This window comes from Theropithecus gelada, chromosome 15 (genome assembly GCF_003255815.1).
Source record: "Theropithecus gelada isolate Dixy chromosome 15, Tgel_1.0, whole genome shotgun sequence".
NCBI classification, from domain to species: Eukaryota; Metazoa; Chordata; class Mammalia; order Primates; family Cercopithecidae; genus Theropithecus; species Theropithecus gelada.
Window position 1 is genome coordinate 106,569,386 of NC_037683.1, and position 18,286 is coordinate 106,587,671.

Genomic DNA, 18,286 nt, shown 5'->3' on the forward strand with positions numbered 1-18,286 from the left:
GGGTGCAGTGGCTCACGCCTGTAATCCTAGCACTTTGGGAGGCCGAAGCGGGTGGATCACCCGAGGTCAGGAGTTTGAGACCAGCCTGGCCAACATAGTGAAACCCTGTCTCTACTAAAAATACAAAAATTAGCCAGGTGGGGTGGCGTGTGCCTATAGTCCCAGCTACTTGGGAGGCTGAGGCAGGAGAATCACTTGAACCCAGAAGGCGAGGTTGCAGTGAGCTGAGATCATGCCACCGCACTCCAGCCTGGACCACAGAGCAAGACTCCATCTCAAACAAAACAAAACAAAACAATAAAAAAAACCTCAGTAAGACCATTGTATTTAAGATTTGTGGCAGTCAATCAATTGCAAAGGATGTGATTTCTGTCATTGCAAATATTGATGGTTTAATTAAATGAAACTTTCACATCACTCTTTTATGTATCTCATCAAATATAAATACTATAGAAATGTAACATTCACTGTTTGTTCACCTTGAAATTGCATTTACATCCTACTTTTGCCACATTAATTTGACCATGATGTATATAAGCTCTCTGTGCCTCAGTTTCCCCTTCTCTAAATTGGGATAATTATTCTGTCTCAGAATTTCTGTAACAGTAGATGAGTTAAAGTGTGTGAGGTGCTTAGACCAATGCCTTGGCACCTAGTGAGCACATAAACTTTCCGCTTTGGGCTTCAACTGAAAATATATCTCAATGAGCTGTCTAGAACCTCCTCTACTTAGTTTGTGTTCCCATGGATGAATATTAATTAATACAAGAATGACTTAGTGCTCAGCACCAACTCTAACCCTGGGTTTTGTTAACTCAGATTTTAAGCACTGAGCAGACTTCGCAGATGGGAATGGAAAAAGCTTTGTTAAGCATGTCATGGTTCTCTGAACTCCTTTTGAATTACTTGCCAGAGATCACGTAGTAATCTATCATCAGAAGTTATTTTTAGTGATCAGCTGGCAACCTGATTAGGTCATCCTTCAAGTTTATTGAATACAAAGAACTGGGAACCATTAGACTTCAGAAAGGTTTATGACTAAGTCATTATAGTTAGCCCTTCACTTTTTCACACCCAGACACACTCCTTGGGGTTGTGCCTCAACCCCAAGGAGCGCTCCAGGGTGTTTGTGATTCAGGCAGTGCTGTTACTGAGAGGGGAAGGAGACTCCCATGTGGACCTGTTCCAGTTGAAAATTTGGAGATTGATTGTCCTTTAGCAGCCACTTCAGGGTGCACACATTTTGCTGTGGTTCTAGTGATGGTCCTACGCATTGCTTTTCTTGAGTCTGACTCCCACTCACCTTGTGTCACCGACCCCATCTTCGGTTGTTTACCTGCTCCACGGACCTGCAGCTGCAGAGTGGCCAGGCAATGGTCTTTGCTTTTCATCTCGGGATTTGTCTTTCTTATTTATACCTAGAGTCTGCCTCCTGGGTATCCTGGCTTGAACAAAAAAAAGAATGAATCCTGAAAATTGGTACTTAGAATGTGCTTTCAGGCTTTAAATGCTTCACAAGAGTGAGGTTGTATCAAAAATCCCTGACCAGCTAGTTTTCAGTCTCCACAATTTAGTGTGCTGTTTTTAATTACTCGAAAGTAAAACATTCTGATCATCCTGTTTTCATTTGTAATGGCATCATCAAATGAAAGTAGAAAAGTAGAAAAACTGAATAAGAAATCACATGAGTCTTCTTAGCTCACATCATCCGGAATTTACTTAGAACCTCCCACTGGGCTTGTCCATGTGACGGGCGACCACTCAGTAATCACCAGCCTTTCATTTCTGCCTCTCACCAGGTACATGGTGCAGTGGCCGGGAGCACGCATCCTGCGGCGTCAGGAGCTGGATGCCTTCCTGGCTCAGGCGCTGTCCCCCAAACTCTACGAGCCTGATCAGCTCCAGGAGCTCAAGGTAATTTGTCAGCCTCATTGCATTGTCTTGGACAGTCTTGCTTTGGATTTTGGTGTAATACAGCTAACTTTCAACAGGCAGAATTGCTAATTCTTTAATTGCTTTAGTCCACTAAACTAATAATACTAATATGATAAGAACTTGATCAATCGCCTTCATGGCAAAAGGAATATTCCTTTCTAGTTATGGATTGGCTATCCCCAGTTTGGAAATGATTAGTCCCACTTTGTCAGAGAATGGTTTCCCCTTGTTTACCATTGGATGTTTATTCTTATTTATCACATCATGAAATAAACTTGCCTTTTATATTTTAGGGGGGATTCCAAACCCTGAGAGGGCTTGATCTTAAGAATTTTCTAACATCTAGCAAGGATTCTTTTTCTTATTTCATTTCACTGTTCCTAATTACAACTTTAGTTTTCTCTAAAAAATATTCTTTGCCCCTCTACTATTATAAAATCCCTTATAAAAACCACTTGAAGAACGATGTTACATCATCATTTCTATCCCCTTTTAAGTCAGCATTTAACATCATATTCCTTTTAATTTTGCCTTCTAGTAATTCCTTTTGTTCTTTGTTTTGACAATATTGATTTTTCTCCAAGTTGTCACCTAATTTTTCAGTGTCAATATCTTTTTCAATATACTTTCATTAGTTACCTGGTTCACATGGTTGTAATTGCTTTCTAATTTCCATATTAAATTTTAGAAAGTTCAAGACTTTTCAAAGCTAGTTAAATTAGTAGATCAGCCTTTTCTTTTCAATGTATAGGGTTTCGTTTTTTTCTTTGCCATCAGTTCTTTTGTTTTGTTTTATTTTGTTTTGTTTTATAGAGTTTGATTTGTAATCAGTTAATCTCTTTCCACAAAATTGCCTTCACCTTTAGATCTTTTTGGCATTCTTTATGAAGGCATTCTTTCCATGGAGGGGAATTTTAGGCTCACTTAATAGATTTTCAGTATTCAATAGTTGTTGCTTAATAAATTTCTAGTTTATCCTAAATTATCATGTTAAATTGAGTAATTTGATGTTAAGTGGCCCTCCTCAATTGTGTGGAGCTCACCTGAGACTTCTTATGACTTAGAAATAAGCTAAGTAAAAAAACCAAAACTTAGGAGAATTCACTTCAAATTGTATTCTTTACTTTGTAGATCAAGCTTTTCTGTTTGTTAGACAGAAATTATTATTTTTAATGTTTTTGAATTTACGTTTCTGTTTTCAATGTTTGGTCAGGTGTCCCCGTCAGGCAGTGTGGCTGGTGCTAAGTCAGGTCCTTTCCCGTGTCCTCACCTGGTTTGTCTCATCACCACCGTCTTCGTCACAGACTGTGCTTCAGGGGGTTGGAGATACTTTTGCTAGAGTGTGGTGCCATCCCTCTACCTCTACTCCTGTTTCTCTTATATAGATTATTACATCAGTATTGACATCCCAGTTCTGAAAATCAGACCGCCAGGTATCAGGTATGCCCACTAAGCCTTATTCACCATCAAGTTACTTTTACTCAAAGTTCATCTTATATCCCATATCCTTTTCATTTTTGGATCAACACATAGGATATAACTTTTGAAAAACAATCACACTCGAAGCTTTCATTTTGGTTCTTTTGAGATCTTAGTGCTTTCATGGTTTTCTCCTGGTTCTTCATCTAAAGCCAGACATTTGTAGAGATGTGCTCAGAAAGACATATGTATGTATAGTAAACTTCAGTCTGACTCATCGATCCTCTGGGTCTTGCTTGTCTGGAGGTCGACAGTTCCCTTTAATAAGAGCAGCCTAAGTGCTTCATTTTCATGATTAGTATAAATTCTGAAAGAGCTATAAGGAAAAATAGCATTTGTTGGGGGGAAAGGCAGTTATTTGCTTTTTTGTTTTTTAAGATTGAAGATCCTCTCAGCTATCATCAGATTGAGAATTGATAGGAATGATCATTATTTAAATGCTACAAAAATTCCTATGCAGAGCTGAGGGTTCCAAAATTCAGTGATAGAAAATTAAATTCTAAAATTGCCTTTTCGTTTGACCATTAAAATTTTTTGCAATATCAAAAGCAGCAACAGTGCTTTGTTGTAATACACCATTTCATGGTTTGTGATATAGTCAACTCTTGAATGTTAACTGGTGTGTCTGGGCCTGCTACCCAGTTTGTGGATTGCCCAGACCCTGTTTCTCTTCTCCCATTTATCACCCACTCTGTGGTTGGCCATCAGAGGAGGAAAAGAGGAAGGAAAAACCCAGTGCTGACAGTTAGGACTCTTGTTAGCTTTTTCTGATGGGAGGTTCGGTGGGAAAAGACATTGAAACCATTAGTTACAATGAATTTTTAAGAATTTCATCTCATCCATGCTTTCTTCGTCCGCCATGTCCATGAATAATTGAGAGTGTTCCATGTGGCTCCTTGAATACCTGTGACAGTGATTGATGACCCTCATTTTTCCTGTTATATTTTTTAAGCCCTTCTCCTAGGTTACCAGCATGAATGTAATTAAGGTAAAATTAGCACTGACCCTGTGTTTTGAGGAGGGTGGGTAAAGGATGAGAAGGAACTTTGTACCATTATAGTATTTGTCCAGTATCTTTCTCCCTTGCCTTGACATCCCTATAATTGCCTTAAATTCTTTTAACAGTTTCACATGCCAAGTGCAGAATATAAAAGATGGAAAATGAAGAGCTTTAAAGACAGTATTAGGGGCGTGCAACATGTCTGTGATACGTGTAAGAATTATTTTGCATATAGGTAAATATGACAAATTGAAGTAAGAGTCTGTTGCCCAGTAATCAGATGTTGGACGAAGTAACTTTACTGGAATTTGGTTCTTGAGCTAATTGGTCAGAGAGATTAACTTCCATATTTGTATTTCCTATAAAGTCAGAATTTTTTGTCTGTATTTCTCTAGTTGAGGAACTTTGGATGATGTTGAATATTTTATCTCAGTTGATAGAATGAGGTTAGAATGTGAGTATTGCAGCCATTTTTATAATCAAGCATTCAGATTTGGGTTCTCCCAATTACCAGCTCTGTGACCTTGAACCCTCTGGGACCCGTCTGTACAAGGGAGTACTCTTTAGAGGGCCTGTGTTCTTTGTTGTTTAGAGATGGCAATGAGATCATGAAAAAGCAGCGCTTGATACATATTTCTTAAGTTCCCCATAAACATTAAATATTATTATTTATATAACTAACATTTAGGGAAAGAAAAACACCACATAATGTAAGTTTTAAAAATTGTCAAAGGAAGCAAATTTACACCGCAATGAAGATTTTATTCAGATTGTTTATGCAAGCTCTTATTCTAAGAACTTTTCTCTGTTAGATTAATGCTAATTGAACTGTTAATTATCTTGAAACTATAAATATCTTTTAAAAAATTCTTAAAAGTATAATCCTTTAATGTTAAGGCCATTTAATACACACACACACACACACACACACACTCTCTTACACACACACTGTAGCCTTGCTATATTCTTCCTGTCAGCAAATGTGGAGATTAATAGTTTTAGCTAGGGTGCTTCTGTGCCGTATACATCTGCTGCTGTTTCTTAAGTTTGGCATGCAGATAGCCGTTTGGCGGATGAGTGGTTTTGAGTTACATTGGATGTGATCATCACCAGCCCGTTCCTAAGAAACACCTGCAGGGGCTGGGCGCTGGGGCTCATGCCTGTAATCCCAGTACTTTGGGAGGCCGAGGCAGGCAGATCACATGAGGCTACGAGTTTGAGACCAGCCTGACCAACATGGTGAAAACCCAACTCTACTAATAAAGTACAAAAATTAGCCAGGCATGGTGGTGCACATCTTTAATCCCAGCTACTAGGGAGTCTGAGGCAGGAGACTCGCTTGAACCCGGGAGGCAGAGGTTGCAGTGAGCCAGGATTGCGCCATTGCACTCCAGCGTGGATGACAGAGTGAGACTGTTTCAAAACAAACAAACAAACAAACAAAAAACCGTTAGGTTGGTGCTGCATGTGCTTTCACAGAGGGTGTTGGTGGCATTTTATGTTTTGACATTTGGACATTTGGATAGCCAGGCAAAAACTTTATAGCAGCATTTTCGCTCCCTAATCCTTGACCTGGCTTCTCTGTTCTCTGGCGTAGGGCAGAGAGGGGGCACAGAGGCCCCTGGGCTAGAAGCAGCGGAGTCCCACCTGACTGGAAGGGATTTGTGGTCATCATTTCTGCAGTGCAAGGGGCCAGGAGATGGTTGTCCTATTATTCATGGGCCACACCTCTGCTTGGCTGCTTTCTGGCAGGGTCGGCTCCCTCTTTCTGCCTTGAGAATTCTCCCTTTCTGCAGCTCAGAGGTGGGGGTGGCTGGGGTCTAAATGAATCAAGTACATTTTCTCCATTTTGTTCTAGTATGACCTCTGTTCCTCCACTTTGCACGTAAATATAAAAATGCATCTAATTCTATCACCCCAGCCCTACCTGCCCCCAAGGGAACATTTTTTAGTTCATTTCCCAACAACTACATGGGAAAAGGAGGAGCTGGTGATGTACAATAGGATCCAGAGGTGTAAACACCTTTTATAAATTGGTGAACAGACTTCTACAGGTTTGGAAGGTTAACTGCATTGTGAAAATTTAAAAAAAGATTGGGAAACAGTGTTAGCTGATAATAGGGAATGTTAACACAAACAACAAGAACAGCAGGTGATCATAAGTTTATTAGCATTTGGCACCAGAATGACCTTTTTCTCTTTAATGAAAAGGCCCTTTAACCTGCCACATATAGGCATTGCTTAGATTGATCTCCCATAAACATTGAATTCTTGAAAAGCCACCAAAGTCGGAAGACAAAAGCCAGAGCAAAGCTAAAATTTTATCCTGGATAATCCACAAACTAGGTCTTTCACACACAGATGATCAAGAGTTGACTGTACTCATGTTAGTGTTTCTTACTCTGCTTATCAGACACTAGAAGCGTGGGCTCTATGTACAGAAGGTAGGCACCCAGCTCTCAACACTGAGGGAAGTAGAAGTCTGTGCAAATTCTAGTAGCATGTATGGTTCAAGAACCATATTTTTGTTGTCTTCTTTCATTTATAAGCTATCCATTTCTCCAAAAGACATTTTGGCAGTCTTACTGATAAGTTGCAGTTAAAAACATTGACATATAAAATAATGTAAACATAAAGTACAAATTTATTTTAGAATGTAATTATACCAAATATTTTTAAATGTAACTATTTGAAAATGCAGAATCTTAATAGAGTGTTCAGTGTTGACACTCTTTCTGTTAATACGTTACCTGTGTGCAGATCTGAAATGTGAAGTGTTACTTCACAAAGAGATTGTGGAGCTCTGGACTCTAAGGAGACCACAGATCATTGCTCATTTTGTCACATGTCAGCCTTAAGTGCAGTGTTACCCTACACTGCAGAATGCTTTATAAACTCAACCTGAAATACTTGAGTATGTTTATAAAATATTCTCTTAAATTCAAATGTGTTAAATTACATAAGTATTTCTGTTCAAATGAGGCCAGTGTTAGGTCAATATAAGGTAATGATAGGACTACTTAGTGGTGCTGTTTTGTTGAGGGATATTCTGTTAACTTTGGAGAGTTTTAGTAAGACATTGGAAGAATGTAATACTGTAGTACTCTTATTCCATAGAAATTACTCTTTTCAATTTAAAGATTGAGAACCTAGATCCCCGAGGAATTCAGCTATCAGCTCTCTTCATGAGTGGAGTAGACATGGCCTTGTTTGCAAATGATGCATGTGGACAGCCAATCCCCTGGGAACACTGTTGTCCTTGGATGTATTTTGATGGGAAGCTCTTCCAGTCCAAACTCCTCAAAGCCAGCCGGGAAAAGACCCCCCTCGTCGACCTCTGTGATGGTCAGGTATGCTGGGGCCGGGTGGCTGCCTTTAACTGCAGCGAAATAAAGCTCATTGGCCAAATCTGTCATCTTTTGTACCGTATTTATCATCCTGTGTTTCAAGATTCTGTTTTAGGTTGGGCCTGGTGCTGAGTGTCACTAAATGTCACTTTAGTACCCAGGATGAGCCAAGCTCCTGATATAACATGGTTTCTCCTTATTTGTGGTAGTAATGTTCTAAAATTCACCTCGAATGCCAAATGAGTCAATACTGAACCATTGCTCCTAGGGGAAATACAAGGCGCTGGGTTCCTTCAAGGCTCTGGACACATATTTTTGCCAACCAATCTATGTAATCTTATTGCATGTGCATTTTGGTTTAAAGACACCTTATATAGTATGGATTGTTGACTCGTTATTATTGAACTCACAGCCAGTAGCTTCTGTAACGTGTATTTTCTCTGTAAGGCACATTACAGCCTCCTTGTGCATTTGGGAACACCAGACAGCACTTCAGCATTATTGGTTTATTTATTTATTCATTTTGAGACGGAGTTTCGCTCTTGTTGCCCAGGCTGGAGTGCCGTGGTGCAGTCTCGATTCACTGCAACCTCCCCCTCCCAGGTTCAAGTGATTCTCCTGCTTCAGCCTCCCAAGTAGCTGGAGTTACAGGTGCCTGCCACCATGCTCAGCTAATTTTGGTATTTTTGGTAGAGACAGTGTTTTGCTGTGTTGGTCAGGCTGGTCTTGAACTCCTGACCTCAAGCAATCCACCCCCGTGGGCCTCCCAAAGTGCTGGGATTACAGGCGTGAGCCACCGCACCCAGCCGGGGAACATTTTAAACAGTGAAATCACCAACAAAAAAGGACAAAAATGTGAAACACGTGGCACCTAATAAACTGTGAAAAGGATTCTTGTTTTCAGTATGAGCTGAAACAAGAAGGCAAGCGTTCTCTTGTTTGACCTCAGCTGGGGTCAGCGCATCAGGCAACAACACTTTTTGCTGTGTTCTGCACAAGTCTGCAGATGTCAAGAAAACTGCCGTGAGTATTGATTTTTGTGGTTACAAAGAAACATTAGCAAGTAGGTGAATGTGCAGATGTAGAATTCATGAATAAAGGGAACCAACTGTACAGTTGATAGATCTTATTTCTTTAGTGCTCATTTAAATTCAATTAAAACCCCCTGTGGATGGCATTTTCACATGCTGGTCCTTGACTTCCAGGCTGATCAGGCTGCCAAGGTAGAGAAGATGCGCCAGAGTGTCCTCGAGGGGCTCAGCTTCTCCCGGCAGAGCCACACGCTCCCTTTCCCGCCGCCTCCTGCCCTGCCCTTCTACCCCGCCTCTGCGTACCCCCGGCACTTTGGGCCTGTCCCACCCTCTCAGGGCAGGGGCAGAGGCTTTGCAGGTGAGTTGACTGGAACGTGTTCCTGTGGGTAACAGATGCCATTTTCCTGTAAAGAACGTGCAGCCCTTATAGGCAAGCCCATCTGCTGTGTTGACCTTGTCACTGTTGGTCTGGAGGTCCCGCAGCAGCAGTTCTTCAAGTCCGTGAGGAGCGAGTTTGATCCTGGAGATAGGGGAGCGGGACCTGCTGCTGCGAATGCAAAAGCTGCATCGTCAAATCTGTCCGTCAAGCTGAAAACTCTGCTCACATTTTAAGATATATTTTTTTCTCATGTGTAAGGGAAAATAAGCCCACCCAGGGCAGAGAGAGCCATTTTCCAGGACTCATCTCCCAGGGCGCATCCTGAGCCCCATGCCAGTGCCCTGTTGAACGACCTGCTGCAGGGAGGGTGGCCTTACAATGCTGGTCCCCAGGGACCATGGGCACAGGACAGCGAGGTGACAAGAGGGGCCGGGAGACCCCTCCATGGCAGCTGGAGGAGGCAGGGGCCACTCTGCCCGAATATCCAGCAGGGCCCTGAGTCCTGTCCCTTACACTTCTCCCCTCTCTCTCTACCCCGGGTCCCACAGGCGTCTGTGGCTTTGGAGGCCCCTATGGGGAAACGGTAGCAACAGGCCCTTACCGTGCCTTCCGTGTGGCGGCAGCATCGGGACACTGCGGAGCCTTCTCAGGCAGTGACAGCAGCAGGACTAGCAAGTCCCAGGGCGGTAATTATACCCACCCCTTCCCAGAGCTTCTGCCTGCCAGCACTTCCTTCGCTCCATCGTCTGGCGCCTTCCTTCCTCTACTGTCCTCATGAGCCCTTCCTCCAGCAGAACGGCCTTTCTTCTGGGTCCCCGCTCTGGCCCTCACTGACCGCTCCTCCTGAGACTCTCTGCTCTCAGGGCTCGGCAGCGGCCCTGCTGTGGCCAGTCTCTCCTTTCAGGGTAGACCACTGAGTGTCCACCTAGAACAGAACCTTTCTGTGCACCTGGGTAACCTGACCATCGCCTCGTGTTCATAGGATGAGCTGCTGACTAATAGTGGCGTTTCTTTCCCAAGCAGCCATCTTTTGGTAAAGATTATCATGCTTGTATAGAACATTCTAATGGTCACAGAATTCCTGACATAAAAAGTCTGTCGCAGTTTGTTTCGCAGAAACATTTGTAAACAAAGATCTAATGTTGGGAATATAAACAAGGCAGTTTACTGTAGATTCCCAGTGCTTCTCTTTGCATTTGTATTCGACTTGCAAAGGAGAAAAGGGTCTTAACATTTAGCACAGGAAGCAGTGTCCTGTGACGGGGCTGTAATCGGAAGCCAGTCACCTGTGTCTTTGACCTCATCCCGCATTTTGGGACTGCAGATCTAAATCTGCCCATCAAGTCACATAACAGGACTGACTGTTCAGATGTGATTTTGGAGTCACATTGAGGATGGGCAAGCCTTTCTCTCTTGATTAACAATGTTTTTCCAACTCAGTTACATGGGATAGTTAGGGAGGCCAGCAAGGGAACTGTGCGGGAAGGTGACTCTTGCAGATTTGGCCGTGGGTCACCCCCTCTGTCTGCAGGTCGCCTCTCCTTTCCCTGGTGCAGCTGCATGCTTCTCTGCCTCCTCTGTCTGCAAACCGGCCTCCTGCAGGGTGCTACTCTGCTCTGTGACTGCTCCTTACGCAGCTCGCAGCCATGTTTCCTCTCTGCTTCTTGATTTGCTTCAGCTCCTTCTAGTGCCTTGAAACTGAGGCTGGCCCGTAGTTGGGATCAAAGATGGAGGGAGAGGGGAGATTGCACTATGGATAGTGTAGGGCAAGAAGTGAATTTTTAGACTGGAATGATAAAAGGAACCTGCTTCCTAATTTTCTTAAAATTGTGTCTGGAACTCAGATTTGCACTGCCTAGTATAGTAGCTGCTGGCCACTGCTCTGTTGAGCACTTCAGCTCTGGCTAGAATGTGTAAAATATATATCAGATTTTAAAACTTAAAATGGGAAGCAGACTAAAATAGCTCATCATTTTTTTATCTTGGGCCAGGCACAGTGGCTCATGCCTGTAATCCCAGCACTTTGGGAGGCCAAGGAGAGAGAATTGCTTGAGGCAGGAGTTCAGTACCAGCTTGGGCAATATAGTGAGACCCCTGCCTCTACAAAAAATTTTAAAAATTAGCCAGGTGTGGTGGTGCACACCTGTAGTCCCAGCTACTCAGGAGGCTGAGGTGGGAGGATCGCTTGAGCTGGGAGGTCAAGGCTGCAGTGAGCCATGATTGCACCGCTGCACTCCAGCCTGGGTGACAGAGCAAGACCCTGTTTCAAAAAAAAAAAAGAATCTTGACTACGTGTTGAAATAGTGTTATTTTTGATACACTGAGTTAAATAAATACATTATTAAAACTTCTTTTCTCTGTTTCTTTGTACATTTTTCATGTGGCTACAAGAAAATATAAGGCTTGTTGTAGGTTTCTGTTGGACACTGCTGAATTGCCACAGCTAACACCAAGATGATAGCTTATTATTATCCATTTCCACTGTCAGAAAACAAGATGCTTGGGGGTCTGGTTTTATTTGCTTATTTTTTTGTTTTTAATCAGAAGTTTTGCTGCCAATTAGCAATTAGAGAATTTTCTTAGGTCAGAAAGCTTACGATTTGCAGTAATCAAAAGAAGTTAGTAAATTTCTATTTGTGACTTTGCTTATGGAAATTCTAATTTAAAAATACAATAAGAAATACAGGCTATGTTTATTGATTCTATGATGTTCGGTTAAGGTAGTAAACCTGGAAGTATTTGCCTAAAGAGAAAAACATTCTGAGTTTGCAGATTTCCATCTTGGTAGTATAGAAGGCATGCCAAATGCACCTGATGACAACACTTTATTGAATCTGTTTCTATCTAAAAAGGCTTGCACATTTGCAGTTGTAACCTAATTCAGTTGTCATGGGTTCTTCACAATAGTTTTAAGTCAAACAGTGTGCACATAGATACGCTACATAATAAAAAATTGTACAAAACAGGAGAAAGTAGCTTCATAGTAAATATAAACCAAAACTGAAAAGAAGTTTCTTGCTTTTATCTTTTTGCTATTCTTAATTCTGTGATTGTAAAGATTTTGTCTTTTCGTATATTTTTTGTGCAGGAGTCCAACCTATACCTTCTCAGGGAGGCAAACTAGAAATAGCTGGCACTGTGGTTGGCCACTGGGCCGGGAGCAGGCGGGGCCGTGGGGGCCGGGGGCCCTTCCCCCTGCAGGTGGTTTCTGTCGGAGGACCAGCTAGAGGGTAAGTTCTGGGCCACGAAAATGTCTTTTGTATAAATAACGAAAACAACTTCTAACTTGCTTTTTTGACTTGGAAGTTTAGTAGGAACATTTTTATATCGTTAGATACATTCTTTAATATAGTTTGTATTTATTTAATTATTTAGTTTTTATTTATTTATTTAAGATGGGGTCTCACTGTCACCCAGGCTAGACTGCAGTGGCGCAATCACAGTTCAGTGTAGCCTTGACTTTCTGGGCTCCAGCGATCCTCCCACTTCAGCCTCCCGAGTAGCTGGGACCACAGTCATGTGCCACCATGTCTGGCTAATTTTTGTATTTTTGGTAAAGACAGTTTCGCCCTGTTGCCCAGGTTGGTCTTGAACTCATGAGCTCAACCAGTCCACCCGCCTCAGCCTCGCAAAGTGCTGAGATTACAGGTGTGAGCCACTGCACACGGCCTTTAACATCATTTATAATGTTTGCATAGGATCCCATTTATAGTATTATGTAATTATTTAATTAACCATTATTAAATAATTAACCATGCAATTTTCAATTAACCAGGTGCCTTAGCAATTTTTTTGAAGTAGCATTTCTAAAGTATTAGTTTTCAAATCAAATACATTGGATATGGGGGATGTAGCTCCGGGGTAGAGCATTTGACTGCAAATGTATTGGATATGAACCAAAAATATAAGATTGATTGTTTGGAATAAATCTTCCCTATAATTATACTCAATCTATTTACACCTAGTGTTCCATTATTGGAACGTGAAGCATGTGGGAGTTATTTATGTCCTACTGCTCAAAGTCATACCAAAGTCTGATTGCAAAAATTCAAAAAATGGCAACTTCCGGCATCAATGGGTTAATTCAGTGCTTCATAAAGTGTAAGACTGGATGGCTTCAAAGTCATTTGATACTATCTTAAATGTCTGTAACAGATTTAAGTGTTTACTGTTGTCCTTTTTAATTCATTTAGGCGTCCAAGAGGAGTTATTTCCACCCCAGTGATTAGAACATTTGGAAGAGGTGGAAGGTACTATGGCAGAGGTTACAAAAACCAGGCAGCAATTCAGGTAAGAAGACAACATGATGTTTGTGCCAGTTCAGGGCCCTCAGGGATGTCTCCTGTCTGAGCTTGCACTTCTAGTGCCTGTGCTCAAACAGAAGGGGTGTGAGGGTAATGCTTTAGCTGTCAAGCATCTAACACAGTAACTGGCACACAGCTGCTCACCAAATGTCCATTTCCTAGAGCCCAGATCATTTTGCTGTTGAGTGCCTCTTCAGGTGGTCTCTCCCCTTTGCCATGACCCTGTGTCTCTGGTGGCTTCCCGCCTGGTGTGACACGATGGGCTGGGCTCACCTTAGGCATTGCCTGGCCCTGACGGAGCTGGAACAGCCACTTTCAGTTTCTTTTTTTTTTTTTGAGATGGAGTCTTGCTCTGTTACCCAGGCTGGAGTGCAGTGGCACAGTCGTTGTTCACTGCAACCTCTACGTCCTGGGTTCAAGCGATTCTCATGCCTCAGCTTCCCGAGTAGCTGGGACTATAGGTGTGTGCCACCACGCCTGGCTAATTTTTGTATTTTTAGTAGAGTTGGAGTGTCACCATGTTGGCCAGGTTGGTCTCGAACTCCTGACCTCAGGTGATCTGCCTGCCTTGGCCTCCCAAAGTGCTGGGATTACAGGCGTGAGCCACCGTGCCCAGCAGTCCTGCTATATTTTTATGTTTTGTATTACTTGTCTCAAGGTTCAAAGAAAATGATTGCATTGATTCATGGAGAAGGTGTGTTAGTATTTCTGAAATTTTAGGGTTGGAAGCTAAAATAGAGGCTGTTGTAGGAGAGTATGTGGGGACCCTTGGTTTATGGAGGTCATTCCTTAGGCAAGGGTCACATCTCCATCTGGTTGAGTGAATGGATTTTGTCATCAACAAGGCAAATACCCTGGTTTTCAGAGTAGGAGGCCTAGAAGATGCTGGAAGTTACCACCATCTTTATTGGGAAGGGGATGCGATGACGAGAGCTGGAAGATTTCTGTTCTTGTCTGTAAAATGACCGTTTGAAGGTGAAAACCATCCATATTTTCTTCAGCACCGAGTCAGTCTATGACAGTGGCTCTCAGCCCTGGTGATTGGCCCCCAAGGGACATTTGGAGACGCTGATTGTCACGACTTGGTGTGGGGCACTGGCTTTTAATGAGTGAAGCCTAGGGATGCTGCTAAACACCCTACGGTGTATGGGACAGGCCCATCACGGAGAGGGAACGGAGCCACCGTATCACATGCCAAGGTTGAGCCTGGTCTAATGATAGAAGCAATTCAAGATCTGTCTTCACGGCCTTCACAGAGAGCCATGTCTTTCAGAAAATGGGCTGGATTAGTCTCAAGGACCATTTTTTTTTTCAGAGAATTATTTTTAAATCTATTCAGAGGAGTGGGGAAGACCCATTCAGAAGAGCTATTTCACAAACACGTGGTAATTATCAGTGCAGATTTCTTGTTGAGGTTCCCTAGCAATGAGTATAGTTCCCCAGTAGAAATGGGGTATGTGCACTACTGCATGTCACAGGCAGATGTGGGAGACCCTGTTTGTTTTGTGGTGGTGGGAACAGTCGCAGTTTTAGAGAAGACTTATTGAGGGGCGTTTGTTACTTTAAACAATTTGGTGCCATTCAAAGGATTAGACAGATCTCCTGAAGGGGGAATCTCCCTCATTTTCAGGATATTAACTACAGAGAGTTGAGAGAAGGGGCCGTGGAGGGAACTGACAGAGACAGGTAGAGCGTCTGCCGCCCAAAAGTCAAAGCAAAGACAGGGTGAGAGGGACCCAGCTGGGCAGTGTCTGCTGTTGAATCTTCAGAGTGTCATTAGGCCAACATTTGCATCCTCCCTCTACTGTTTATCAGAAACCACCTTCTCATTTGTTGTCCTTCATTTTAAACAGGGCAGACCTCCTTACGCTGCTTCAGCAGAAGAAGTGGCCAAAGAACTTAAGTCAAAATCTGGGGAATCGAAGTCCTCTGCTATGTCTTCAGACGGGTCCCTGGCTGAAAACGGAGTGATGGCCGAGGAGAAGCCGGCTCCCCAGATGAACGGGAGCACGGGTGACGCCAGGGCCCCCAGCCACTCTGAAAGTGCCTTGAATAATGACTCTAAAACGTGCAATACAAATCCTCATTTAAATGCACTAAGTACAGACAGCGCTTGCCGCAGAGAAGCTGCTCTGGAGGCAGCTGTCTTAAATAAAGAAGAGTAAACTTATTTTTTATAGAGGGTGAAGGATGCTGGAAGGGTAAGGATTTAGGAATATCTGGAGAGAAAGAGAGCCTGCAGTTATGTACATTTTGTCCTTTCCGTAAGAGAAAAATGAGGACTTTGGAAATTCAGATCCCTCTTTGATATCAGAGATTTAAACAACACATTTTTAGTTTTAACCAGTTGTAGTCAAAATGCTACAATAAAACAAAAAAGAGAAAGAAAATGAAGAGCATTTGACTCCCGCACTTAAAATGAAGTACACATAAAGTTTAAACTGGTTATGACAAAAGCCTATAGTTGTGTTTCTTGAACTATAAAGAAAACAAATTTTGGCAGTCTTTAAGTATATATAGCTTAAAATATAATTTTTAGCATTTGGCACCATATGTATGCCATTATATTTGATTTTGCATTACTGTTTCACAATGAAGCTTTCTTTAAGGCTTTGATTTTTATGATTATGAAAGAAATAAGGCACAACCACAGTTTTTCTTTCTTAAATTTCATCACTGTTGATGTGGTTCTTTTGTGTTAAAAAAAAAAGTGCAACTATCAGAACTAAAAAATTATAGAGTAATATTGCCGTTCTGCTGATTTTAAATATACAATACATCATACATACTTTACAAGCAAGTTAAATGGAGATAAAGTTGAAATCTTAGAAGATGCAAATGACCTTTCAAAATCAACACAATGTGTTCTGAAACTTTCGTGACTAATACCATGCATCTGTGATCAATGAACTATGTGGTTTTGAATCGGATGTAGACCATTAGTACTACTACTTGAGCTAAACTTCTGCATGGTTCATAATTTTTAAAGTGTGTAGTTAATATGCATGTTATCGTCCTTTCTTCCATTCTTACCAGTATGTGCCCATTTGCAAAACAAAAATGCTAATAATCAGTAATAGTCCTATAAAAGATGTTAACTCTGTTTAGTCATTGACTGATCTTGCTCTAACCTTAAAATTTTGTGATTATTGACCTCTGTTGCATTTATTCTAAAGCCCCCCAAAAATTATCTAGCCGTTTCGAATATCAACATTACCCTGGTGTATTCACTGCTGTATGCATTATTGTTCTTTGTTGCTGTTTTATGCCTTCATATTAGCAAATATGAAATTCTGTGAAAAAAAAAACCCTTTGATCTTAAAAAACAAAAAAAAACCACCCCCCCCCCCTTCTGTAGCAGGAAACAAATTGCTTGTTCTTGAGAACTTTCCCATCAAGAATTTAGTAGAAGCAGGTATACTTCTATCATTTTGATGTTTTTGTTAATGTTTCCAAACAATGTACTTTGAAATCAGAATCACTTCTTATCGTTTTCATATACTTCTGATGCTCTTCATCACATTAGTGATCAGAAATGAGGTGTAATTCCCCAACCCCTGCCCGCAAGAGCTAAGTAGGATCTTACTGTAAGTTGAAGGGAGTTTTGCCCTAACTCATGGATTGTGCAAGAATGAACTGCTGTTGGGTTTGACTGACTGTCGATGGATTGTGGTGTGGTGTATCTGAAGGCTATTGAATGCAACTTACAATGCTTAATAAAAATCTTTATTCTTTTAGTATAAAGTATGGCGTGGCTTTTAAATTCACTTGTAAAAGCTAATTTTACCGAGGTTTAATTCAAATCGAAACAACTACTGAAAAGATCAGAAAACCAAAGTTTAAAAATATTTTACCTTTTCAAAGTAATTCCAGGTTTCCGGCTTAGAGGAACATTAATATATGATTAATTTGTTTGATAGCTAAATTTCAGGCAACCAAGGGGATTAAAAAAAAAATTCTGATGAAGCGGACTTACAGAAAAGGTTTTTTAAAGCCCCGAGGAAGCAATAAATTTGACTCCACCACGTTTTAAAAGCTGGATGTTAGAAATACAGTCCATTTTTCATGCTATCCTTTTGATTGACGGCTCTTCTCTGCAGCCTGATATGAGGTCCCCGTACCCAGGTCCGCCGAACGCCTGGGGAAAGCGTCCCGTGCTGCCCCCTAGCGGCGGATGGTGGGCTAACGGCGCCGGAGGCGGCCAGGAGAGCCGCGGCGATCCCGCTCAAGGGAGGGGCTGGCGCTCGCCCGGGGGCGCGTTTCCTTCCTGTGGAAGGGCGGGGCGGGGCCTTGCGTGGCGCTTCCTGGTCCGCCACCGCGCAGGCCCCGGTGCGCGCGCAGCCCGCGGGGCGTGTCCGTGTGGGTGAGGCGTACCCCCTGCTCTTTCCTCCCGGCGGCCGAGCCTGCGCCGTGAAGCCCGTTCTGTGTGCGAGGCCGGCGCCGGGCCCAGCAGAGACCCGTGTGTCCCGAGAGGGACCGAGCAGACCCCGGGAGCTCGAGTGCCAGCAAAGCCCGAGCCGAGCCAGTTTCTCCAACTAACACCCTGAGAGCTCTCCTGGTCCTGGCTGTTCAGACCTCAGACGAATTCACCCCTGCTTTTTATGGGGCGGGCTTTCAGAGTTTGAAGGAAGTGAAGCCAGTATCACTCACTCCAGGGCCTCTTCCTACCCCCACTCGCCCGTCCCTGACGGTGGCCCGCTGTTTCGGGCCTGCGGCTGAGTCCCTCTGCGCCAGCCTTCCGGTGGCGGGCCCCCCAGCCCGTCTCTGTGCTGTGGGAAGATGGGGGCGCCCGGACGTCTCGGTCTTTCAAA

At 42.7% G+C, this 18,286-nt stretch overlaps 1 protein-coding gene across 2 annotated transcripts in view; it reads left to right on the forward strand.

Annotated features, from left to right (window-relative positions):
* The window catches only part of FAM120A (family with sequence similarity 120A), a 115,362-nt gene extending 98,143 nt beyond the window's left edge, over nt 1-17,219 (forward strand). For both annotated transcript variants that reach the window (XM_025358792.1, XM_025358793.1), the window contains exons 12-18: nt 1,800-1,914; nt 7,555-7,764; nt 8,967-9,150; nt 9,720-9,857; nt 12,260-12,401; nt 13,365-13,461; nt 15,329-17,219. In XM_025358792.1, coding sequence (XP_025214577.1) covers nt 1,800-1,914; nt 7,555-7,764; nt 8,967-9,150; nt 9,720-9,857; nt 12,260-12,401; nt 13,365-13,461; nt 15,329-15,640 — 1,198 coding nt within the window. In that variant the 3' untranslated portion in view covers nt 15,641-17,219. The remainder of the gene's footprint in view (nt 1-1,799; nt 1,915-7,554; nt 7,765-8,966; nt 9,151-9,719; nt 9,858-12,259; nt 12,402-13,364; nt 13,462-15,328) is intronic.
* Nucleotides 17,220-18,286: the final 1,067 nt, after the last annotated feature.